Here is a 25,915-nt window from a genome sequence, read left to right as displayed (position 1 = left end):
TGGAAAGACCTTTCCACTCCTATACTGGTAATCATTATATGTGGTTTAGAGAAACAAAAGGAACTCAACTCTCATGTGGCAACCTCATTAGCTTGTCTGAGTGCTCAAATAGAATAGTGCACAATAAGAAACTCCTGTCTGTGGAAGCAAGACCATTTTGCTAGACTATGTGTAAATGATTCATCTGTACTCTTTAGATCCTTGGGTGATTACACGCTAAGGAAAGTATTTGTTACCTGATCTGGGCCCTCAGTTTTTCTCAGGCTCTTTCAGGCAACAAAACAGAGACCCAGCGAGCCAGCTTCTGCTCTCAGCTCCCCTTGGCAGCCCAGAGGAGACAAGCTGGCTGCATGTGAGCACTGAGGACTCCCTTCGTGACAGACAGGTCCCAGCCTGCGATAACAGCACCTCCATTTGCTGCACCTAGCCTACACCAGGGCCACACTAGTGCCCCCCTTTCTATCAATGACCCGCAGTTAATTAGGTTGACTGCTTGAGAGATGACTAATTTCATGAATTCATAGTGAAGCCAGCTCAGGAATTATTCTTGGTCCCTTGAATCTTAAGTGTTTTGGTTGGCAAGTGGGTCTTTGTGGAATTATTTTTAAGGATCTTTTGGCCAAATATAATGAGTTCTAAATAAAAGATGTGGATTGGTTCCTTAGGGTCAGTAGATGATTTGAGGTGGGGAGGGAGCTCTCTGTTTTTTGGGTGTGGTGCCGATTTTGCTTTCTCCCGCCTGTGTGATTTATCATCTGAATTTCTTTTTCTGTTGTAGGACCACCTGGCCCACCAGGTAAGAGACCATGGACTTTTCTAGTTTAAGGGGAGGCTATGAGTGGCTTGATCCCCAGGATCCCTCAGAAGGGACAGACGGGATTGGGGAGGAGCCTGGAGGCAGCCCTGGCTAGGAACCCTTCCTTCCTGCCCCTCTCACTTGAGAACCTGCCATCCCCATCCCCCTACCTGTTACTGCTTCAGATGGAGAAGGAAGGGAAGGAGCAGGAGAGGATGTGGGCAGTCCTGCTCAGTTTCACCAGCTAAAGGAAATCACATTAACTTCAGTGAAGATTTTTAAAGATTTTAAGATTTTTCCATGTTTTGATGCAGGACCTCCAGGAGTTGGTGGGCAACCAGGACACAATGGATCAGATGGACAGCCTGGTCCCCAGGGCCCAAAAGGCGAAAAAGGAGCAAATGGAAGAAAAGGAAAAATGGGTATTTGGCAGCTCCTCTCATTAATTTCCTTGTTGCTTGTCTCTGTGATTGCACTGGGGATGGGCTAAAGCTGCATGCTTCGGGCTAAGGTGTTTGATCTCTGCATGAAGAACTGGTTTAACTCTCACCTGCAAGCCATACATTCTGGAATGCCAAGAGCATTCTTTTTGGTCCAACTCTGACAAATGTTTATTTCCAACTGATTCCACCCTTCTGCTGGCTCTGATGCAGCCAGAAAGGTGGAAAGGGAGGGGTGCTCATGGGCTGCATGACAGCCACAGGTGCCAATGCTCCACGTTCTTTTGAGGTTCAGCCCCTGTCTTGCCCTCTATTGCCTCCTCCTGCAAAGCAAATCCATGTGTGGTTGAAAATTAATGAACTGGTGTTGGCCCCTGAAGAAGATTTTCCTCGCTAGAGGAAAGGCAGCACCTGGGCCTCCCTGAGGCTCGTCTCAGGTCAGAGGGTCCCTTCTTTGGAGATCACAGCGTGATTACAAAGTTGTGGCTGGGGTCTCAGAGGGACTTCCTCTGCCATGTTGTGAGTGAGGGCATTGCCACCACCTAGCAAAGGCCCAGAAGCACCAAGGTGTCAGATGTGTCTCGGGAGCAGTGAGAAGCGGGGACTGGTGCAGAGCTTAGCAGGAGGCTGGGGGACAGGTATGGCAGCTTCTGAAGGGCTCTGAGCCCCAGTCTTGGGGACTTCATGGAGCAGGACAGGGCAGATTCACATGAAGGAAGCGGGTACATGGCATGGTGGGGGCTCAAGTGCATGGGCAAAAGACTACACAGGAGGCCTCTAGGAAGGCCTGACTCCTGGCCACCAGTCAAGGCCACTGCTGAGGGGCAGGGAGAGGTTGCTTGTAGCTAGAGACTCCACTACATCCTCTTATATTCAGTCTCCTGGTTCTGCTACCCAAACTCACCTGGACAGGCCCTAGACTAGAAGAAATACTAGAAAATTCTTCCAGACAGCATCATTACCTCTTTTAGTACCTCTGCTTTTATTCCCATAAGCAGTTGAAGTGAGAGCCAGTGGAGAGGAAGAGAACTGCTGAGCACCTCTGCCACTTGGCAAGGCCTGCCTGCTCACGTGTCTGGGGGCAGCCCCTGTGAAAATGGGCACACAGTCCAAGCTGGCCCAGTCCTCAGAAGGCCAGCAATTACAACTGGAATCACAGAGCAGTAATGAATCATTACACGTAGAATAATAATTATAAATGAGGATTGGAGAAGAATAATCATGACTGTCAGTGTGCAGACATTTGTTTATCCTAGGAGGACTCCAAAAATGTGATCAAGTCCTGAGGATTCAGCATGAGGGCAGACTTTGGGGGGCCCCATGCTAGAAATGGGTTTGGGGCAGGAGGGAAAGGAGTGGTCTTGGCAAGGCCTGAGGCAGATCCCTGATCTTGAGCAGACAGGCTCAGCATGCAGCCCACACCCAGGGAAGGCAGAAGAGCATTGTTCCTTCATTGTGGAGCACAGATTCATGCAGCAGGCACTGTTCTAGGCATGGCAGATCAGAAACAAGAAAGCTGACAAAGCCCCTGCCTTCATGAGGTTTATGTTCTATTGGGAAGGGATGATCATAAATGAGATCAATATGTAGAATATATGGTCTGTTGCATGGTGATAAGTGCTAAAGAGAAAAAACAGAGCTGAGAGAGGGGATAGGAGGTGTGGGGAGGGGGTGATTTCAGATTGGGAGGCCAGGTAAGATGTCCCCGAGAAGGGGCCTTTGAGCAAATCCCTGGAGGAAGTGAGAGAGGGAATCCTGGGCTATCTGGGGAGGCTCTAGGCAGAGCTTGTAAGTTCAATGCTCCTGTAGAGCTGAGGAACAGCAAGCAGCCAGACGGCTGACAGAGAGGGCGAGGGGTTAACATAGTCCAGTTGAGACCAGAGAGTTAACGAGGCCAAATCAGGTCGGCCCTGGGTATGTTAAGAACTGTGGTTTGTACTCAGAGGAAGAAGGGGAGCATTTGAAGCGGAGCAGAGCCATGCCCTGACATCTCGGTGACAGGACAGCTCTGGCAGCTGTGCTGAGGGAGGCTGCATGAGGGGAGGGCAGAGGCTTGGGGCAGGGGACAGCAGCAGAAGAGTGACAAGGTGTTGGATCCTGTTTATCAGTGGAGGTGGACCCCAATCCTTGGCTTCTGAGAGATCCCATAGGAACCGCAGTAACGATGCAGACCGTCCTCTGCGTCAGTCTCCAAATGAGGAGGCCTCCTGGTGTCAGCAACACTAGACTGAGAAGCCCCCACTAATACTGAGGACAGAAGTTGAGTCAGCGAGGGCCCCAGCAGGGGAAGTGGGAGACAGACCCATATTCTAGATGTATAAAGACAAAGGTTATTTGAAGAGCCTGGCTCTATGGAAAGAGGTCATTGAAAGCATTGCTTAGCCCTGGGCCAGCTCAGACTCCAGAGAAAGCGCCACACTGTCCTCAGCCACCCTGCTGAAGGCCCCAAGGCTGTGCTTCTCTCCTGTATCCATCCTGAGACCTAGGATGGATTCCCACCCAGCACTTGCAGGAAGAGGGAGGAAGGACCGGCTGGCAGGGCCACAGAGGGGAATTGGCTTTATTCTGAGAGCAATGAGAAGCCTCTGAGGGACTTCAGGTAGGAGCGACTCGATCAGATGAGCCTGAGCATGGCTGTGGCTGTCGTGGAGAACACATCAGAGCCAGCACACGGCGGGCAAGAGTGGAGTCGAGGAGACGGGTCGGACACCACGCGACGGTGCAGGTGGAGGGCATGGCGAGTGCGGGGTGGGAAGACTGATGCAGTTAAGTGGTATTTAGGGGTGAAATCACGAGTACCCCATGCGGGGGGATATAAGGTGTGTGGGGGCGGGAGGCACCAAGACTGACACTAAGGTTTCTGTCCTGCCTGACTGGATGGATGGGGGAGCCCTGCACTCGACTCAGGTTTAGGGAGACAATTGTGGGCTCAGCATGGGATGTGCTGAGTTTGAGAGGCCTTGAGACATCCGCGGGGAGGCGTCGGGGCCTTGGAGATACAGGTCTGCAGCTGGGGGAGAGCCGGGGCTGGAGGTGTACTTAGGGAGTCGTGGAGGCCAGTGGGCATGTGGGTGAGGGTGTGGCCACTTAGGGAGGGAGATGACAGGAGAGGAGGGCTGGGGTCGGGCCCTGAGAAGCGCTAACATCTAGTGACCAAAGAGAAGGGATGAGCCAGCAAAGGAGGCTGAGGAGGGACTGAGCAGCGGGAGGAGCACCTCAGAGAGGGTGGCGACATTCGTCAACAAATATTTACTGAGTAGGTTTCAAGTGCCAGTGGGAAACAAAACAGATGCGGTCCCTGTTCTGGAGCTTTCCATCTTTAGTGGGGAGGCTGACGTTAATAGTAGCCATCACACACATCTAGAACCACAATGTGAGATGCATGTTTGAAGGGAGAGCTGGGTGCTATAAGATACAGTAGTAGAGAGGGGGTGGGGAGGTAAGGTCTGAGGTCAGACCTGAAGGATGAGAGCAGAGGAGGGCGCAGCCCAGGGGAGGGCACAGCACACAAAGGCCCTGCATTTGTGGCTTGGGGGCTGGGGTGGTGAACGCGGCCAGGTGAAGTTGGGGGCAGGGGCCAGGTCCTTCCAGAGCCTTCCGTGGCTAAGCATTCCGGGTCTTGCTGTCAGCCCTCAGGAAGGCGCTGCAGGACTTCACTCAGGGAGGTGACCTGCCAGGCCAGCGTGGTGGCTGCGCTGAAACAAGCTGAGAGCTGAAGGATTGTTAGTGGTTTGCCAGACAGGCTGGGGGAGGGAAGGTGGGGTAGTGCATCCCATAAAGAGGGAACAGCAAGTGCTGTTGCCAAAACAGGGAAACGGGGACTGTGTCCCACAGAGATAGGGTCTCAGTTAGGGTGGGATGTGCCCTCTAGCAACAATCTTCTGAACAATAATAAACAGCTAACATCTACTGCTAGGCACTCTGCTAAGGGCTCTGTGTACTTAGCTCATGAAGTCCAAAGGGGAGAGAGATTTTCGTTACCATATGTTTTCCATATGAAGAAACCTTATCCTCTGTTTCACAAGCAGGCCAAGCCCTCCCTTGCCCCAGGACACTGCTGTGACCACTGCCCTGATGCCCTCTCCCTGCCCTTCCCATGGCTGGTCCTTCCCATGATGCAGGACTCAGCTCAGATGTCAGCTCCTCTGCAAGTATCCCTGGCCCCTGCCTCACCCACTCAGTCACAACCCCTGCTTCCTTCCAAAACATTCATCCCTCCCTGAGGATACGTCATGGTGTTTATTTGCTGATGTGCTGATGATCTGACTCCCTGGGTAGAATGTGAGGTCCCTGAGAGCCGGGCCTTGTCTGTCCTGCCTCCAGGGCCTGGAACACCCAGCGAAGGAGCTCAGTGAATTCAAAGTTGAATGAAGAGACAAGCCTTGTCTAATGTTAAAAGGCTAGTAAGCAGGGGCCGGCCCGTGGCTCACTCGGGAGAGTGCGGTGCTGATAACACCAAGGCCCCGGGTTCGGATCCCATATACGGATGGCCGGTTCGCTCACTGGGTGAGCGTGGTGCTGACCACACCAAGTCAAGGGTTAAGATCCCCTTACCGGTCATCTTTAAAAAAAAAAAAAAAAAAAGGCTAGTAAGCAGAGGAAGCAGGCTTGAATCCAGGTCTCTCTGACTTCTGGATCCCTGCTGTTAACCGTGACAACACTCAACTTCCATGCTCAAGAGACTTGGGCCCAAGTTGAGAGCACAGGGTGATTGGAGGCACCACAGAGCAGGAGCACACAGGAGGGAAACCCGGGCCTTGAGATCTGGCGCCGGTCACTGTTGGAGGATACAGGGCTTCAGACACCCTCCACCCTGAGCCCTTATGCTGAATCTCACCAGGAGGGCTGGGAGGGTTCCATCCTTTCAGACAGGTCTGCAGGGCATTTGTGAGAACACGCAGTTCAGTGAGTAATAATCTACCAGTCCGACAATTGCTTTCATACCGTGTGTCCCTTGCTTTCAAGGCAGCGGGGAACAGCAGAAGGAGCTCTAGGAGCACCTGCCTCAAAGCCCAACTGGCCCTGATGCCTCAGGCAAGTCACTTCACCACTGGGGCCTTGACCTCCTCGTGTGTAGACTGAGGAGGTTGGGTTACAACTCTGCCATGGTTTCCAGTTTTAAATACTCTGCTATCGTGTTTGTCTATGAAGTCAGGGACCATGTCTTATAGATTTTATTATTGTCACAGCTCTTAGCCAGGGCCCAGCTGAGGCTCATAAATAATTGATGAGTGAAGAAAGAATGAATGAATCAATGCATGAATGAATGAATGCATGTATGAGAAGAACAGAACATGGTGTCTGTCTATCTGGACTTGCAGTCCAGTTGAAAGAGAAGATATGTCTTACAGGCAGCATGTATTACACAGCTATTCATTCTGGTTGGAATACTGCTTTATATGTCACAGTACACAATACTGCCTGAAGAAAAAGCTGGATTTCCCTGTGCAGATAATGAACAAATAGGACCCTGTGCAAAGGACGGGTTCTGCAGTAGAAGTGAGTGCACAGGACGAGAGACATGCGATCAACATCTTGGAAATAAGAAAAGGGAAGGAGGGAGGCATTGCAGGGAGAGAGCAGAAAGGCCTAGGCTAACAGGTAATGAGGCCACACTGGGGTGTTAGTGGGGACCCAGGCTATATTGGGGTGGAGCTGGGGGATAATGGCCTTCAACATAGGTCCAGGGGCTTCAGCTCTAAGTGTGCAGGAGGCAACTGGGAGCCACTGGGGGCTGTTGAGAAGAAGACTGCCCCGATGAATCCAGAGCTTAAGATCTCTAGCTTCATAGTTGTCTCCAGGAGACTGAAGTAAAAGATTCTGTTTCTGACCTTCGAAACACTAAGAATGCTGGCGGAAGAGCAGGGAGCCAGAGCCGGAGCCAGATGGCTTGGTTTGGGACCTGGCTCTTCTGTGCACTAGCTGTGTGCCCTTGGGCAAGTTACTTAACCACTCTGTGCCAGTTTCCTCATTTGTAAAATGGAAACAATAATAGCATCAACCTCATAGTGTTGTTAGGAAGATTAAATGAGTTACTATGTATAAAGTGCTAAGAATAGGGCCTGACACATAGTAAATGCTACATCAGTGTTAGCTATTAGTATTGCTGTTGTTTCCAAAAATGAGGAAGGAGAAACTTGGTTTTAGACTAAAAGGGAATCTAAGTGAAAAATGTTCTGTATTCATTTGAAAACAGACTTAGACTTGGAGAGAAGGTTTGGAACTGAAAGGAACTTGAATGTGGTCGGTGGTGCAACTAGCATCTTCTATAAAGTGTGATGTTCTGTTGCCTCAAAATCAAGCATTTTCTTTCCCATCAGTCTCTCATTTTCTCACTTAAAAGAGTTAAGGCAGCAGTGTCTTCTCTAAAAATTAAATCCTCATAAAAAACAAAAAACAAACAAAAAAACCCAGAAATAAATTCCCTCCTCCTTATTTGTGTCTTGGGACTGGGTTTTGTGTGACACCCTCTGGCCCCCATTCCCCCCCACCCTAGTCGGCGACAGATGGTACTGCCAAAAATAAGACGTCCTCCCTCACCCCCCATTGTGCAGATGACGGAGTTGACCCCAGCCCAGAGATATCGCACACCCCAAACTCTAATGCTGGCGAAACTGGTTGTTTTGAGTGGGCGACACTGCAGAAGTAAAACAGCAGAGAGCCACTTCTAGGACACAAGTGAGGCAGGCAGAATCTGGACTTGATTCTCTGGCAGAATGTGCTGACTCAAAGCCAGCCAGGAGTCATGGGACAAACAATGCCAGGGTCCAGATCCCATGGCATTGCAGTGTCACTGTGCACGGCTTGCACCCTGACCTTCCCTACCTTCCCTGAGTCAGGCAGAGTAGAAGATGCCACACACAGGTCCTCTGCTGGTGAATTGCGATAAGGTGGTGTTTTATTTCTGACACACCACGGCCAATGCACGGCCAGGGTGATTTTACCAACGAAGACAAGGGGGTGCTTTGTCAGAGGTGACGGTTGACAAGAGGGCAAAGGCAGACTGTACAGAGACAAAATGCCCCAACCCTTTCTTACTGAAAGCTTATTGTCATGCACAACCCAGGTAAAAGTCAACATACATCCTCAAGAAAAGGCCTTTAATAGCTTTAAATACCTGCCCCTGTGGGGGCTGCATTACAACAGCTACATTACAATATGGACATTTTCTTATTGCACATATGGCCTTTTTGAGAAAGAAAATAAAGGCATAAGAGGAAGGAATAAAAGAAAGTAAGGGGAAATTGGATGATGATACAGAAAGGCTCTTTGTGACTAGAATAAATGGCTGAAAAAGAAAACTCTCTCTCAGGTAGCTAGCAGATACCATTTCCCTGAGCACTGCTAAATCTGGGTTATGTGAAACTTATAGAATGTATCAGTTACACTTGGCGCATTGTGCTGGCTGGACTCTATGGCAACGTTCTCATCTTTTGTTTCCTTCAGATAATGTGCCAAATTGCCTGTTTAAAATGCTAACAAAAGAACATCTTCTCATGCAGAGGGCTCTGCATAAGGGCTCCTCTCAAGTGAGTGAACTATTTTCCAGTCGGATGTCCAGGTGGCCTTGGGCAGAGATGACCCAGAGCGATGGGTTTTCAGTGCTGTTGTGAGAGATGCATTATGAGCCATGACCCCCCACCACCAAGAGACACGATGTGACTCACTCTCCCCTGTATTACTGGACCCATGGCAGAGCAAGTGTTGACAATGGAGGAGCTCCCCCTGCCCCTCTTTAGAATCTCTGCCACTGTGTCCCCCCAACTTCACCAGGGCAGGCTGCCCGAAGTTTACCACCAACAGAGGTGAGGGTGCCAGGCTTCTGCCTCCCAGAGGCAGCTATAGATGAATTTCAGTTATTCACTGAGTTTTTTTATGGTTGGCTGAAATCTAGCAGACGTTTCTTTGTTCTCTACATTTTATAACAGTGTTCAGCACTTTGAGGTTCTTTCATTCACTGATATCTTCCTTGAGATGGTTTTGCATGGACAATCCCTTGTATATGGAAGAGCAGAAACCATTCTGAATGCTTATCACTCCTTCAGGGTAAATGAAAAGTGCTAAGAGCTCCAGATTTATGTTTCAGAGAACACTTGACTGGTATGGCAGCATGTGTTATTATGTGATAACCTTCTCATCACTGAAAGGGCTTGAGAAGAGGCAATTGAGTAGTGTAGAAAGGGTTGTAGGACTGGGTGGGAGGTTGATCTAAAAGACCTTTAAGGTCCTTCTGATCTGGAATGCTATGATTCTCTTGGGATGATTACATTGTAATCTAATGGGGCTGGCAGTTGGTGGTGGGGGGGTCCAGATATGGTTTTAAATCTGGAGGGAGGACATTTGCAATGCCAGAAGGATGACGAGTGGAGAATGAGGATTGGCCAAGTTGATGAGGCATAAGAGAGGGATAAATGGGCAGTCACTTAGCCAAGGCCCAGAAGGAGTGGCATGGGGGCTGGCAGTGTAATTAGAAAAGGCAAGAGATCTAAGTCCTCTTGGCTATGAACATTAAGAGGAACTAAAGATTTGCTTGCACTAAAACATGCCTCTGGCTCTTCTCTGTTGCCTGAAATGTCTGCAGTATCTCTGTTGAGCTGTATCTCCAGGAAGCTGTTGTCAAAATGAGCAAATATTCTCTGAAATAGAGTATTGTATTAATTAATCCATATCTGGCAATATGTTTGCACAATATTAGGCAATTACTTCCCCTCTGAAAGCCCCAGTAGACCTGTGTACTGATGAGTTCCAGATTTTCTACATGAACAATCATGTCATCTGCAAATAAAAGGTTTAAATTCTTCCCTTCCAACCTGTGTGCCTTTCATTTCTTTTTCCTTGCCTTATTGCTCTGGCTAGAACCTCTAGTAGAATGCTAAATAAAAGCAATGAGAATTGATACCCTCACCTTGTTCCTGATATTAGATGGAAAGCACTAAGTCTTTCACCGTTAGGAGTGATGTTTGCTGTAGGTTTTTCATAGATGCCTTTTTTCACATTGTGAAAGTTCCCTTCTATTCCTGCTTTGATGAGAATTTTTATTAAGAATAGGTATTGAATTTTATCTAATGCTTTTTCTGCATCTGTTGAGATAATCATACAATTTTTCTTGCTTAAATTGTTAATATGCTAAATTACATTGACTGAATAGTTTAAATTTTGGACTCTTCTGGCAGACGGTTAAATTACTTGCAGAACAGTTTGATCCTTTCAAAGCTTGTTTTTAAGCTTTGTAATGATGGGTCCACAGCAGCCTTTACCCTAATTTAGCCCTGCTACTAAAACAAGACTTTTCCAAGGGCTCTACCCAATATCCCATTATTTTATGAGATCTCTCCACATTGACTGATGGGAATGAAAACTTCTTGCTGGGTGAGCTCTGAGAATTGTATAGTGAACTGTCCGTGAATTCTCTCTGGCCTTGTAGAGTTCCACCCTGCATAGGTCAACACTCAGCCAGAGATTCATCTGCAGATCTCCAGGGCTCTTTCTACATAGCTCTCTCCTCTCTGCTCTTCTATCTCACAAATTCTAGCCACCTCCACCTTCCCAAACTCTGATTTTTGGCTCCTCAACTCCATGAGATTGCCAGGCTCTTTGAGTTCTCCCTCCCCAAGCTTCTGGGAACTACCTCCCAACAGTAAGCAGAGATAATCAAGGGTGCCCTGTGCTGACCGCAGTCCAGTGCTGAGAAGAGTTGTTGCTTAGACCTTGACTGGTTCTAGTGGTGTGTGGGAGGAAAGTAATTCCTGGAGTCACGGCTCCACATGAAGCAGAAATTTCACTCACTACCTTTTGTTCACACTATCACCGTCCCTGTTAATGGTTGTCCTAAAGCAACTTTACTTGTTTTGCTATTGGGATTTAAAGTATTTTGCACTAGAATGTCACAGAAAAGGGCATTAGAGATGCAATCAGAGGCCCTTTGTTGTTCATTTAACAGCATTAGTTACAGCCAATGTAGCCTTAGTTTCAACCTCTGTAGAATGAGAGTAAGAATAGCTGCCCAGCCTACCGCTCCAATATGCCGTGAGGAATAAGCTAAATAACATAGATGACACCCACTATTCTAGCACCAAACAGCCCTCTGAGTGTCCCGTTTATCCTTTGAGAGGATGGTGCCAGGCTTCTAATTAGGCTTTTCTTATCCTCTTTATGCTGTTGCCTGTGATCATCCGTTCTGTGGTTCACTTCTCTCTCCAACCTGTTGGCTCAGCCAGATTTCCCTGAAAATATTCCAGCAGAGCCACCTGGAAATGAATTCACTCTTCTTTAATGAATTCATGGCCACATTGCTTCCCTAAAATGGTTATGAAGGGTTATGTGTTTGGTTTGTAAAGCTGCTTTATCCCAAAGTACAAAGTACAATACAGTCGTCCCTCAGTATCTGCAAGGGATTGGTTATAGGACCTCCATGGATACCAAAATTCACAAATGTTAAAGTTTCTGATATAAAATGGTATAGCATTTGCATATGACCTATGCATATCCTCTGAATACTTTGTCATCTCTAGATTACCTATAACATCTAATACAATGTAAATGCTATGTAAATAGCTGTTTTACTATATTGTGTTTTATTTGTATTACTTTTTATTGTCATGTTGTTATTTTCCTTTTTTTTTTTTTTCTTGAATATTTTTGATCCTTGGTTGACTTGGCAAATATGGAACATGCGGATGAGAGCCGACTGTATTACAAAATGACAAAATGGTAGACCAGAACTTCTTGCACAACAGGCTAATGTCATTTTTTTCTCAGGCTTACCTGGAGCCACAGGAAGTCCAGGGGAAAAGGGAGACCCTGGTGAACTGGGCTCGACTGGAAACGAGGGCCCACCAGGGCAGAAGGGTGAGAAGGGAGACAAAGGAGATGTGTCCAACGATGTGCTTCTGGCAGGTAGGGGGCGCTCCTGGGTGCAGACAGCTGCCTGGTTTTCAACACAAGGGCTGCACTGCATCTTCTCTCCGTATTGGCTTTATGTGGCCATCTGTTTTGCAGTATGTTTTAGTGGCTGTGGTTTCAAAAAGGAGAAATCTGTGCATGTTACTCCATGTGGGCAAGACCAGATCTGGGATCTAAGCATGTGTTAAATAATTCAGGTCTAAAAGCCTGGTTGGATTGACTGGGGTGAAGGGAGCTTCCTTTTCTGAGTATCTATTGAAATCCAGCACAATTCAGAGCAAGACAAGTAAGCAAGCAACTTAAGACACCTCAGAGGATGACGGACAGGAGCACAAGCATTTTCTTCATGGTTGAGGTAGTGCTATCCTCAGGCTCTGATCCTAAGCCTTTTGACACAGGATTGGGGCAGGATAACAGGGGCTGATATTCCAGCCCAGGGTGAGAGCAGACAGTTGGTTTTTGTTGGGGAGGAGCCACACAAAGGGGCAGCGATCCACACAAAGACAATCACGTGGTGAAAAGAGTAAGTGACAGCTGATTGTTATGCAGAAAGGGGCAGCAGAAGAATTTTAAAAGCATGGTACTTTGGAGACCCCATATATCATAAAAACATAACTATTCTATGAATACACTCAGTGAACATTTATTGAATACCTGAGAGCAGAAACCAGAAACCATGCAGAAAAGCACCATTCCTGAGTGTACCCCAATTCAAGAGACTGTGTCCTCTGGTGGAGAGTGGAGAAGTGTAGGAGTGCCGGACCATGTCCGCTCTGCCCCTTCTGAAGTGAACGTAAACCTACCATCAGCCCCTGTGTCCCCTGCTTGCCCCGTCTAGAAAGACCAAAAAGGCTTATTTGGTCTGGCTGGGAAGAGGCAGCTACAGAGACCTTAGCTCACCAGTTTCAGCCCAGGATAGAAGGATAGAATCAAAGGCTGAACAGCCCAGCAAATGTCATCTTTACAAAAGCTCCAGAACTAACAGCTCTTGCAAAGGGCTGCAGCCACATTGGCTACCTAAACTTAAAGGAGTGGCTGCCTGCAGCTGTGTAGGGATCACAGCTGTCAAAGCATTATAGCAATGGCCTCGGTGGTTTTCACAGGGCAGGGCAGAGATTATGAGACTCAACTTGGAGATAAAGAAACAGGCTCAGAGGGGTCACGTTCTCTGCCCAAGGTCACAAAGCTGAATAGAACCAGAACCTAATGGAGCTCCTGATTTCTTCTACCAGTGCTTCTCATACCTGGCTGCATACCAGGAAGTTTTAAAAGGTACAGATGACCAACCTCCCCACCAAGATTCTGACTTAATTGGGCTGGGATGGGGTCCAGGCATTCAAATTTTATTAAAGTTCCTTAGGAGATTCAAATAAGCAGTGGGGTTGAGACCCACTGACACTGGCCAATGAAGAAAGGAGGAGCTTTGGAGTGAGACACACCTGAACTTGAGCTCCAACTCTCTTCAGGTTCTGACCCTGGGCAAATCACTTAACTTCTCTAAGACTCAGTTTCCTGAAGGGATAGTGCTACTACCTCACAGAGTACTTTGGAAGAATGATTGGAGATTTGTAAAACTGTCAGCACAGTTTCCGGCGTGTAGTTGGTACTCAGCGCCTGCTGTGGGCTGTCCCTCAGCTCAGCATAGACAAGTTGAGTCTGGGAAGGCATAAGCTCAGTGAAGCTACCTGGAGCTGCTCATTATTGCTTTACCCTCACGTGACCCAATCTCTGTTTATAGCACTTTAATCAATCTTTCTCCCCCTCCTCTTCCCTCTTTCCCTTTTTCTCTCTCTCTCCAGGTGCCAAAGGTGACCAAGGCCCACCTGGCCCACCTGGGCCTCCAGGCCCTCCAGGACCCCCTGGAAGAAGAGCCAAAGGCCCTCGGCAGCCAAACATGTTCAACGGCCAGTGCCCAGGTCACGAACCCCTGCCTCACCAACACACCTCCTCCACTAATGATCCCAAACTCTTGGTCTGCACCCTAGGCTTTGTGACCAGATTTTTTAAAACACTGGGAGGAGATTTTATCCAAAATGGAAGATCTCCCTTGCAACAGGCTCATAGAAGGTCTGAGCAATTTGCCCTAGGGATGAGGACTGGGGGCAAGTGTAGAATTGGGCCTCCCACCCCCTTCCCTCATCCCTTCATTTATCACTAGACTATCCCTCCTCCTTGCCATATCCACAATCCCTCTCTTTTGCTAAGTGGCTAACTCTTCACAGCGATGCACTCTTGGGAGGGCGAAGGGTGTGACCCATGCTCAGGAGAAGAAGCAGGGGTTCATGTCAGTGACCTCCCCACAAATAGTCACCACAGTACCACCATCACCACCACTAATTTGAGTGCTGACGATGTGCTAAATACTTAGCTCATTTAATTCTCAGAACAATCCTGTGATCATCCAGCTTAGAGATACAAAACTGACACCCTGAGGAGCCACGTAACTTGCTCAAGATCACTCAGTTAGCAGCAGAGCTAGGATTCAAATCCAGGTATACCTGACAACACTGTGCTGGCTCTTAAAGCATCTTCCTTTTAGAGATGGAAATTCACCCTCTGAGACCTGACCCAAGCCAATCAGAGCAAGGAACACCTGATCTCTCGTGGGCCAAGAGGACTTGTTCTTTAGCCAGTTTGTGGCAGGGGTGGGCAGGGGATTGAAAGCTAAGTAGAAATCAAGGGTCATATTAATGGAAAGTACTTCTATGGTAATAATAGAACTTCTCCCCAAAAGAGGTGAGCCAGGACCTATCACCTAACTCAAACCATGAGAAGGCACAACTTGGTGCCATTGGGAAACATAGAGGAGGATCCTGACTGGGATTTCTCCCAGACTTGCTGTGAATGTTACTGCCACTTTCCTAACAGTCCTTAGTTCTGTCTGGTGCACTGTTCTTTCTGGATGACATTTGGGTGCATGCACTCAGCTGTCAGAGTGGGTGAACATGTGCTTTCAAAGATGTCACACACACCACCCCATCAATAAACAAGCCAAGGAGGATGAATTACAGCACAGGTATAGCCTCCCATCACCTAAATCAGACACTTGGTCAAGGACTTTATTTACCTCCAGGCTTTCAAGCAAAGACAGGTGGGAAAATGGTGGTAAGGGGACTCCCCATTTGGGGGCCATGCTGTCTCCAGGTTTCTTCTTCTGATTACAGTTCTGCCCAGAAGTTAGCGTGATGTCAAGTCACAGCAGAGCTGCTTCTTTGCTGCCACCCACTCCATCCATTAGCATCAGCTCTTTGTTCACCTTCCCTTGGAGAATGAACTGAGCGGGCAACCTTCACCTGAGATGAGGGGGGTCTGACTTGGGCTTCTGCAGAATTCTAATTTGTCAAAGGCTCTGTCAGCCAGTGACAGTCAGTGTCTGGAGAAGCAGTCTCTTCTGCTTAGCTGATCTCCTAAGAGGCTGGGTCGGCAGGGGTTGGGCCCAGAGTTGTGAAAAGTGTTTTAAATGAGAGGCAATTATCTTCCACTCTGCCTCCTCGAAATGAGTTCTTGATGGTCTTTGCATCTGAACTTGGCACTCTCCCCTGTTCCAATTCCAATTCTTGAACACCCTTTAATTTCCTAAGCAGAAACCCCAGATCAAATACAAGGCAGCAAGATTGCATGTGGGGGAGTTGTAACAGCTTCTGGGACTGCTCTTGTCAGGTTACGGAAGGACTTCAGAGAGACACAGGCTTATCCAACTAGAGAGAAGCTTAGAGATTACATAGGGCCTGGCCTCCTTAGTTTACTGATAAACCCCTTCAAATCATTCAGTGAGCTTCTCTAGTGACGACGAAGAGGCTACCCTTCTGTCTAGCCACCACAAGGTGATTTGAACCCCTCAGAATTTGTCTAGGTGAGTGTGGCTGTCCTTTCCCCCAAAGCCGGACTTGTCCCAACCTGCCCCAGACCATGGTTTCACCTCCAGTCCAGTCCACTGACTATATCACCTTTGCACTGGCCGTTTTCCATCCCCTCCTCCACCTGGCTTCTGCCACCCCAAAGGCACCTTTTCACCAAAGGTCAGAATTAAGCCCCATTCACTAGGGAGAACGTTGACAAACCAAGGAGGATGAACTACAGCTCAGGTGTAGCCTCCAGCCAACCATGAATCAGGCACCTGGTCAAGGACCTTGTCTCCTTCCCCACCAGGCCTTCAAGCAAGGACAGGTGGGGAAATAATAGTAAGGGGACTACCCATTTCTGGGCCATACTGTCTCCAGGTTTCTTCTTCTTCTGAGGCTCTGTGCTTCCTTTCCCGGTGCCTTTGCAAGGAAGACCTGTGTGAAGTGGGCCACCCCATCTCTGAGGCTGCTTCTTCACATGTCCCCACCAACTTCCCTGTGTAGGGGCTAAGGGAAGACATCCCTTCCACCCCTGATGAAAAATCACCTGATAAACAGATTAATTGGAAGAAAAGGCGTAACAAATTTTTATTATTTCATAGTTTTATGTGACACAGGAGTCTTCAGAATGAAGATCCAAAGATATAGGGAAAATTGTCCATGTCTATGCTTAGGTTCTATGAAGCAAGCATAGCTGTGTAGAAATGTGTCTGGACAAGAAGAGTGTGATCTGATGATAACAGACTGAGTAGGGAAACACAGCAAAGCCTGTCTGTTCAGATTCTTCTTGGCCTTGCTTGTAGCATTCCTTGCTCCATGGTATGGGGCAGGAGCCTTTCTGGAATGGGGGTTTTATGACCAACAATCAGACAAGGTAAGTAGGTCAGAGGATTTCTTTATGGCCAGCTCCAAGACAGGGGTGAAGATTAGAGACTACCTGTGACCCACCTTGGGGAAGGGGGAATTCCAGTTTCTATGACTTGCCTCAGGGGAGAATGAGGTTGAGGGACAGGAGGGCAGGAGAAGGTCAGAGGAAAACTTTGCTTTTGAGGTTGCTTCTAAGGCCTTCACATTGGGGTATTGCTTTCGGGGCCCCAACACCTGAAAGTGAGAGTCTTTCCAGAACAATGCAATAGTGATACCACTTGCCAGAGAAGTCAGGGGTGTCAAGTCTCTCTTCCCCCCAGATTGCTGAGAGCTTGAACGAGCTAGCTCAGGCCACCTTTTCTCTTTTACTGACATCTTCTTAGAATTGTATCATCTTAGCAACTATGGTCATGGAAAGCTTGTAGGGAACACCAAGCAGAGGGGGAAATTTTAGAAGAGTATGGTTTGGGGTTGCTTAAAAGCAAGCAACCAAGAAACTTGGTGGGACTAGAATCTGGAACGAGGTAGGGGAAAGCAGCAGTTACGAGGTCACACAAATCTCACTGTGCCAACTGTATTTGCTCTGATTATTATTGTTGTCACTTTAGGTGAGACCTGTGCCACACCAAATGATGATACCTTGGTTGGAAAAGCTGATGAGAAAGTCAATGAACACCATTCCCCACAAGCAGGTACAGAAACAAAGCATCCTGTTTTGAAATTCAGAAATTGGAATGCCTTAGAGCAATAATTGGCAGGTGATTAATATTCCTTTCTCTTTTTTTGGCAGAATCTATGATTGCTTCCATTGGAAACCCAATGCAAGTATTAAAAGTTACAGAGACATTTGGGACTTGGATAAGAGAGTCTGCTAACAAGACCGATGACCGTATTTGGATGACTGAACATTTTTCAGGTACTTTCACTTGGCAGATGGTCCGTATCTGTGTTGTAGTTGTATTTTTGATCTGTTGTCTACCTTCGGGCTTATTCTAATTCTGTGTGTCTAAATCCCTGCTAATTGGTGTCATAAATTGCTCTTTGTTTTAGAAAGCACAAATGAGTAGGCAGAACTTCCTCCTTTGAACATGCTGGTGGCAAGCCTTGCAGTTCAGGTCACAGGGACATGACTAGGGCACCCCCCAATGCAGCCTATCCAATTTTAGGTAAAGTATCCAGAAGAAAACAAATAGCATATGGCTGCAGGCCTTATAAACCCCCAACCACAACGTGGAAGAAATGTCAGGGACAAACTATGTGCAGTCTTTCTCTAAGGTTGGCACCCTCCCTGGAGCATACTTTTGGCCATCTTTCTCACACATTGTTGGACAGAGAACCCAGGAGAGATGGTGAAGTGCCACCTTGAGTTACACTGTATCTAAACATGACCCTCATCGCACTGTCCCAAAGGGATGTGGTCAGGAATTGCCAGTGATGATAACAGTGGCCTTGTTCCAGAAGAGGTGGCCACAGTCATTGGTTGAAAAAATAGCACAGAAGAAATAGCTTCTTTATTTCATCAAAGTTAACTGGTCAGCTGGTAGTAAGTTCCTAGATTACCAGGTAAGAAGGATGTTGTGGCTTGAAGGGAAAGAGTAATATTGTGCACTAGCAGTGACTGCTGTAGAGTGCAGGAAGGGCAGGAGGAGGCAAGCAGTGACTGCACAAGGGCCAGGTACTTGCTGTTCCTGGTATAGGCCTACGCTGCTCTATGGAAAATTTTTAAACACTACAGAGTGGGGTGGGGAGGGGCTGCTACATAGTTCTCTTGGGAGGAGCACAGCCAATTCTGTGGCTTTCAAAAACATTTCAAGAATCCATGGGGAGAACTGATTTTGTGTTTGGGAGTCATGGACCCTTCAAAGTGGACCTTAGTAAACAACTTGCTTTTGACTTCGTTCCTTGTAAATTCCTCTCCGATTCACTCCCAAGCTGATTGCTGGATGGCAGGTAACAGCCTTTCCCTGACTTCCCTCCTACAGGCATCATGGTGAAGGAATTCAAAGACCAGCCCTCACTTCTGAATGGCAGCTACACATTCATCCACCTCCCGTATTACTTCCATGGCTGTGGGCATGCCGTTTACAACAACTCTCTCTACTACCACAAAGGAGGCTCCAACACCATAGTGAGGTGAGGCTGTCTGGATCCAGTCCCTCCTCATGCATCTCAGACAGCGCCTACTATGTGGTGCTTTCCTGAGCTACTTAGGGGGAGGGACTGTGTTTTCATCATCTTTATGTCCTCAGGGCTGGCAGACAGATGTCAATCACGGTTTGTTGACCAAATGAATCACAGGCTACAGTGAGTGAGCCCCACGGTCCAAACCCTGCCAGGGTATGTGTTTACTACTGGTCTGGACACCATGAGAAGGTCAGAGCCAGGAAGAAGCAGACGTGGAGTGTAAGGGCTGCAGCTTTCTCATCCTTTGAGAAGGGAAGCAGCCAGAACCCAGAGCTCCCTCTAGCAATGGGAAGTTCTCACTCTATGATATGGGTTGTTTTTTTAAAAAAAACTTTGGGCGTGAGGATTTTTGCATCACAACTGAGACCATTAACAGTAGGGACTGCAACCCAAAGTCAGGTGTCTCTGCCTTCAGAGTGATCTGTCATCCTGATGGAGCTCTCCTTGGGCCAGCTCTCCTCCTCCCTCTGCTTTCCCAAGGCGACCAGAGGGGGTCACCTGGGGAGGCTGAGCCTTCCTGCCTCCCCACAAAAACTGCTTAAATTTTGTCTTTATAGTTGAAGAAGAAATCAAACCCTGGCTCTAGAGGCAGAAGCAGGGGGTCCCGGGCAAATCAAAAGCGATGAACTCTAAGTCAGGACACCTGGTTTCTGGTTCCAGCTCTTCCGCCTGCTCATTGTCTGGCCTTGGACTACAGACCGCCTCCTGTGGTCTCCACTAAAAATAAAAAGAGGCACTACAGCCTTTGAGTCCCTCCAGCTCTACCCCTATGAGAAACAATAATCCCAGTATTGCATTACAAATGCTATGGTCCTAATCATTCAAAACAAAAGACAATGACCTTGAGGGAGGACTGGGCCCCTTTTCTCCTTCTTCCTGATCCTCCTCCTACCCATTGTGAGCTCTAGCCTTAACAATCGTTTTGACATTTGAGTGTTCATGTTAGGATGGGGATGGGACCCCTAGTATAATGTGCAATTAGATCAGCCACATTAGACACAGGTGTCAGCCATGGCAGGAAGCGTCCGCTCCTTTGCCTCTCACTCCGCTCTACCCGACTCCCCCACCATCTCTACGTCTCCCTGGCCACCCAATTTGGGCAGAGTCTCTTGCTAGTAGAAAAGGACAACTGACTCATCTCCTGCTTGGAAGGCAAGACACACACCTTCCTGTGAGCTTCTCATTTAATCTTGTAGCTCCCTGCTGCCATGTCATATAGGGCTATCATTACATGGAGGTTGGGAGTTGTAGGGGAGTTCTGGCATGAATGGGCCCTGTATTAGTCCATTTTGTGTTACTATAACAATACCTGAGACTGGGTAATTTATAAAGAAAAGAAGTTTATTTGGCTTAGGATTCTGTGACAGCTGCATTTGGCATGGCCTTCAGGCTGCTTCTACTCATGGCAGAAAGTGACAGCAGACAGTGTGTAAAAGCAGATCACATGGTGAGAGAAAATAAGACGGGGGGGGGAGGTGCCAGGGTCTTTTAAACAAGCAGCTCTCATGCGAATGAATAGAGCGACAACTCACTCACTACCCACCCCCCCAGTAACAGCACTAATCCATTCATGAGAGATCCACCCTCATGACTGAAACAGCTCCCAACACTGCCACACTGAAGATCAGACTTCCACGTGAGTTTTGGCAGGGACGGCACGTCCAAACTCTATCAGGCCCCGGATAAGGATTGGCCTCTTTAGGAAAGTGTGTCTTCCAATGAAGCCAAGTTTGTGATGCACTGGTTAGGAGGCCTGCACTGAGCCCTGCTCTATGCCAGGCCATAGGCTGGGAGCTGAGGAAGAGGTAGACTTGAATTAGACCTGTTCTTGCTGGGAGAGACAAGTCTCACCAAGGAATGCAGCTGCTGGGGGCCAAATTGCAGTACTAAATTCCAGGCATTCAGAGGAAGGAGAATTCTCATGAGCTGAGGTGGGCAGGGACTTTCCCAAGCCCTTACTCTTCTCTAGTTTCTTTTCAAACAGACTTAAAGTTGGTTACGCTCGAATGCATATCCACAGGTTCACACAGTGTACATTTCTTGTGCTGCTCAATGGCACCCTCTGGTGTTTTCCTATTCTTCTAGCCTGATGTCCCTGAATTTCCATTCTTGGAGTTAGGTACCATTTGAATCATAATTCACTTTTTTGATATGATTCAGATTTGGAGGCTGCCAAATCACACAGCCTCCAGGAGCTAAGGGGCATGGGATTCCATGCCACGGTTTAATTCATCCAGCCACTTACCAGACAAGAAAACTGTCTTCAGAGCCATGACTTTGCTGTGTCTCCTCTCAGCTGGTGACTTTCTTAATTTAGAATGCTGTGAAATTTTTTTCCAAAAATTTTCTTTTTAAAATCCCCACCTGGAGTGAAGGAATAACCCCCAAACTTAGAAAGTTAGAAAACCTAAGTTCAAACTCTGACTCGGACACTTATTCATATTCATGAACTAGTCACTTCTTTTTCACTTGTAAAATAAGAGGACTGGACTAGATCATCTTTTACAGCCTCTCGCAGCTCTAAGAATCTTTGAGAGGGCATTTCAAGAGATCAACAACTACCTGAAAATTAGTGAGGCTAAGCAATTTTCCCAGGGTCACATGGCTAGTAAGTGGTCACTTAGACATGAATTCCTTCTGACCCCCAGGAGTATTCTCTTCAACACCACACAACTGCCTCCTTGTTTCCTCTGCTAGCAGGAGTCACTGGCATTTACACTGCAGAACAGGCATTATCAGGGAGCTTGTTAGAAATGCACAATCCCAGGCCTCACCCAGACCTACTAGCTCAGTTTAATAGAAGAGCCTAACGAATCACCTTTGTCCACAAATATGGTGACTCATATCTTTTTTTCTTTTTTATACTCTTCAGATTTGAATTTGGCAAAAAAACATCCCAAACTCTGAAGCTTGAAAATGCCTTGTATTTTGATCGAAAATACCTTTTTGCAAATTCCAAGACTTACTTCAATCTAGCTGTAGATGAAAAGGGCCTTTGGATTATCTATGCTTCAAGCGTGGATGGCTCAAGCATTCTCGTCGCACAACTGGATGAGAGGACATTCTCTGTGGTGCAGCACATCAATACCACGTACCCCAAATCCAAGGCCGGCAACGCCTTCATTGCCCAAGGAATCCTCTATGTCACAGACACCAAAGATATGAGGATAACATTTGCCTTTGATTTGTTAGGAGGGAAACAGATCAATGCAAGCTTTGATTTAAGAACTTCCCAGTCTGTTCTTGCCATGTTATCGTACAACATGAGAGAACAGCATTTATATTCATGGGAAGATGGCCATTTAATGCTTTATCCTGTGCACTTTTTGTCAGCTACATTAAACCAGTGATGTGCTAGATTCTGTTTCCCTCAGCAAATTTTGGATGTTCTAGGACCATTTCTATCCCAACAGAAAACTCGTCTTTAAGGGTAGCCGGGTACTTACAACACAATCTTGTGACACGAGCATTTATATGATCAGTGAGCCTCCTTTCAAATCACATTGCTTAGTGAAATAGCAATGGATTGGAAGTTTAAATGGCGGAGATTTGGTGATTCCTTCACAAACTAAATGGGCAAGTTACTTCTCCTTCCTTGGGCCTTAGGTTCCCCACTGGTAATATGAAATAGCTGGCTAAGATGACTGGTAGGATTTCCTCTACCTGTGGGAAATTCTGTGATTCTTGGCTATTGCTACTCTCACAACTTTTATATATCTGGTTCTGTTTTTTGTTTTAGGGTTTTTTTTTTTTTTAGCCACATGCTGAGCAAATTTACCTTGAGTTGATGAGTCCTGTTGCTTAAGCGGTGAATTCCTCAGTGCTGACTTATATTGGGTGCTTTGGGAAGATGCATTGACCCTTTAAGATTTCTAAGGTACCATGTTATGCATAATTTGTTACTTTGCTCTGCTTCTGCATCTGCTGCCACAGAACAGATATTATCCTCAGCTCCTGATTGCAGCTCCAAGATTAGGAAAAGCAAGGAAGGACTATGTTCTCAGGCTTCCTAATGAAACAGAATCAGGCCATCCAGGTTCCTATCAATTTCTGATCATGTTGCTTTGTGGCTTTGGATCATAAACACTGAATCCTCAGGTCTCTCTGGCTTCTTCTGCCACAGCTGTGGATCCACTATCAGTGTACTAAGTACTGTGTGGATAGGCATTAATCTGGCTAGAAGCATGGGAAGCACTTTTTACTGTTCAGAAGAGAGGCACCATTTGCAGTTATTATATAGAACTGGGGTGGCCAAACTATGGCCCAAGGGCCACAGACCGCCCATTGCCTATTTTTGTAAATAACATTTTATTGGATAGAGTCATGCTCATTTGTTTATGTATTGTGGTAGCCATGGACAAGGACTCTATGTTCGCTGTACAGCAGCAGAGTTGAGTAGTTGGAACAGACACTGTACGGCCCACAAAGCCTAAAACATTCACAGTGTGGCTCTTTACAGAAAAAGTTTGCTGACCCCGGACTGAGAATGTAAAGTGAGAGCCTGAATGTTGGAAGGTCTTATTCACCAGAGCCTGTTGTGTTTTAGACTAAGAAGTGGCATTTAAATGGTTTGAGGTTTTGGTAGAGGGGAAAGGTGATAAAAACATAAAATGAAGTGGCCCGCCACAAAAGGCAGTCAAGGAACAATTCTTTCTCTAACATAGTTTTAAAAGATGTGATCTGGTCTCCTTGGACGCTGCAGAGAATCCAGTTTAATTTTCTCCTAAATGCCCTTACATATGCATATTTTCTGCCAACTCACTTCTTCAAACATCCTTCAGCCCAGCACTGAGGTCCAAACAGGGCCACTGAGAATAGACAGGAAGCTGGAAAAAGTTACTATGGCCCTGCAGCCAAGAAAAGGACCTAGAGAAAATCTTATGAAAAGATTATTCAGCAATTTGCCCTAATTTGTGTGTGTTCTGAAACTTTTTCTCTGCACCCAAATCCATTCTCAGTGGCCCTGAGTCCTGGTTTTATACCTTATTAATAGAAGCATTTTAAAACTTAGGAGATGTACAGATTTAAATATTTAAATCTCCCCACCCCCAGAAAATACCCAGGCAGCTTTCAGTGATTGTTTGTTGTTGTGTTCTCAAGATAATAGGTATTTGAAACTTCCCCCAACTTTTTCATTAGATTGGTCCTGTCATGTCACCACAGCATTTAAAAACTACTCTTCAGGGCCGGCCCGTGGCTCACTCGGTAGAGTGCGGTGCTGATAACACCAAGGCCGCGGGTTCGGATCCAGAAAAAAAAAAAAAAAAAAAGATAAAAACTACTCTTCAGATTCATGTTTTGTGACTAAGTAAGAGTTTCATGTTCAAGACCAATGTGTCTAATGAATGCTAGCATTCTTTTAAATATACGGGATGTTGTTTCTGAACACAGGAGATCTGGATATGAATATAATTTCATAGTAATATATATAATGCTAACTGTATGTATGGTAGCAACCAAAAAAGGTTAGTAATTGAATTAGCACATACTCCATTTAGAAAAATGTTTTAGAAGCCCCAAGTCTTGATATCGGACCTATCTTGGCTCTCTTAATTGTAGGTAAAGAATCATATACTCACTATTAGAGTCCTCGTACTGGGATTTTTTTTTTTTTCCTGCTATGTTAGAGTAATATAGGGACAATTCAGTTTGACCGATGTTTAATGGCAATGGGTATTTTGTAATCTGGCTAACAGTTTGTCTTTATAGGGTGAAAAAAATTAAGAATTAATTTATTCTTTCCTGTACTTGACTTTTAAAAAAGTTCTGTGCTCACTGCTAAAATAGAATGTAAAACTTAATGTTAAGTCAAGACATTGTTTTAGCAGTTTATACTCTCACTTATAAACAAAGTTGCTTTAAAGCACTTTCCAAAATCTGCACTTCTGATGTCAGAATCAAACCAGATAATTCTCTAATTCTTCTTTAATCTACAGTAGATATTTTCCTGCTGGGAAGTAAATAAAACCATCCCTCCCAACCGCAAAGCTAGGCTGGACCCTATTACAAAGCATTTTCTTTCAACTGATAAAGTGTCCTACTGAAGCTGTGCAGGTGGTTCTGGTCTCAACGTATCACTCAGCACAGGTGTTATGACAGAGGAAAAGTTCTGGGGTGAAAGTTTTAAAATGATGAGTTCTGATCTTTGGCACTTTCACAGTTTCATTACCTTCAAGGTCGCAAGGCAAAAAGTCAAATGAAGAGTTGGGTGTCATTTTCCAACCGCACAGAGTATATTTTGGCCATGACTATCTGATGTCAAACCATCTGAAGGAGTGAGTGATAGGGCTTTTCAGTTTTCAACCAGCTGCTGTGACCTTCTGAATTACATCATTAAGAGCTATAATTTCTCATCTGTAACCACAGATTCTGAACAACAAATGAATAATGACAAATGTCTTTTTGACTGTAATTTATTTAACTTTAGTCAAATAAAATAATCATTGCTGAGTACAATCACATGTTGAAACAAGTGTATTGTCATTCCTACCTCTTGTTAATTTATATGTAACAATTAAAAGGAAAAAATAACCACCCTAAACAATATTGTGGTACAACTACAAGTATGTTGACTGCCTCTCTGTGGAAACTCTCACAATTTGCTAGCTTCTTCTGAATACTGAAAAGTCATTGATACAGACTAAGTTTTCTCTATAGGAAAACATGAAGAGTTAAAATCTAGTAATTAGATCTGGGTATACATAAACATAAATTCTATGAAGACTTTATTATCGGCATGGGCAAGGCAACTGAGTACATAATATTTGGGGCTAAAAAGAAAAAGAACAAATTTTTAAAACTGGATTTGTGTGAATTTGGGCAAGTCTCTTAATCCTTCCCTCAGAGCCTCTGTTTCATTTGTAAAATGTGGATAATAGTGTTAC

General features: G+C 46.2%; 1 protein-coding gene across 1 annotated transcript in view; it reads left to right on the top strand.

Annotated features, from left to right (window-relative positions):
* The window catches only part of GLDN (gliomedin), a 57,001-nt gene extending 34,620 nt beyond the window's left edge, over positions 1-22,381 (top strand). Inside the window, exons 3-10 of the mRNA XM_063092265.1 lie at positions 779-796; positions 1,111-1,218; positions 11,995-12,132; positions 13,938-14,054; positions 17,456-17,539; positions 17,638-17,763; positions 18,830-18,980; positions 21,904-22,381. Of these exons, the coding sequence (XP_062948335.1) occupies positions 779-796; positions 1,111-1,218; positions 11,995-12,132; positions 13,938-14,054; positions 17,456-17,539; positions 17,638-17,763; positions 18,830-18,980; positions 21,904-22,381 (1,220 nt within the window). The remainder of the gene's footprint in view (positions 1-778; positions 797-1,110; positions 1,219-11,994; positions 12,133-13,937; positions 14,055-17,455; positions 17,540-17,637; positions 17,764-18,829; positions 18,981-21,903) is intronic.
* The last annotated feature ends 3,534 nt before the right edge of the window (positions 22,382-25,915 follow it).

This window comes from Cynocephalus volans, chromosome 3 (assembly GCF_027409185.1).
Source record: "Cynocephalus volans isolate mCynVol1 chromosome 3, mCynVol1.pri, whole genome shotgun sequence".
NCBI classification, from domain to species: Eukaryota; Metazoa; Chordata; class Mammalia; order Dermoptera; family Cynocephalidae; genus Cynocephalus; species Cynocephalus volans.
This window is presented reverse-complemented; position numbering and strand designations above follow the sequence as displayed.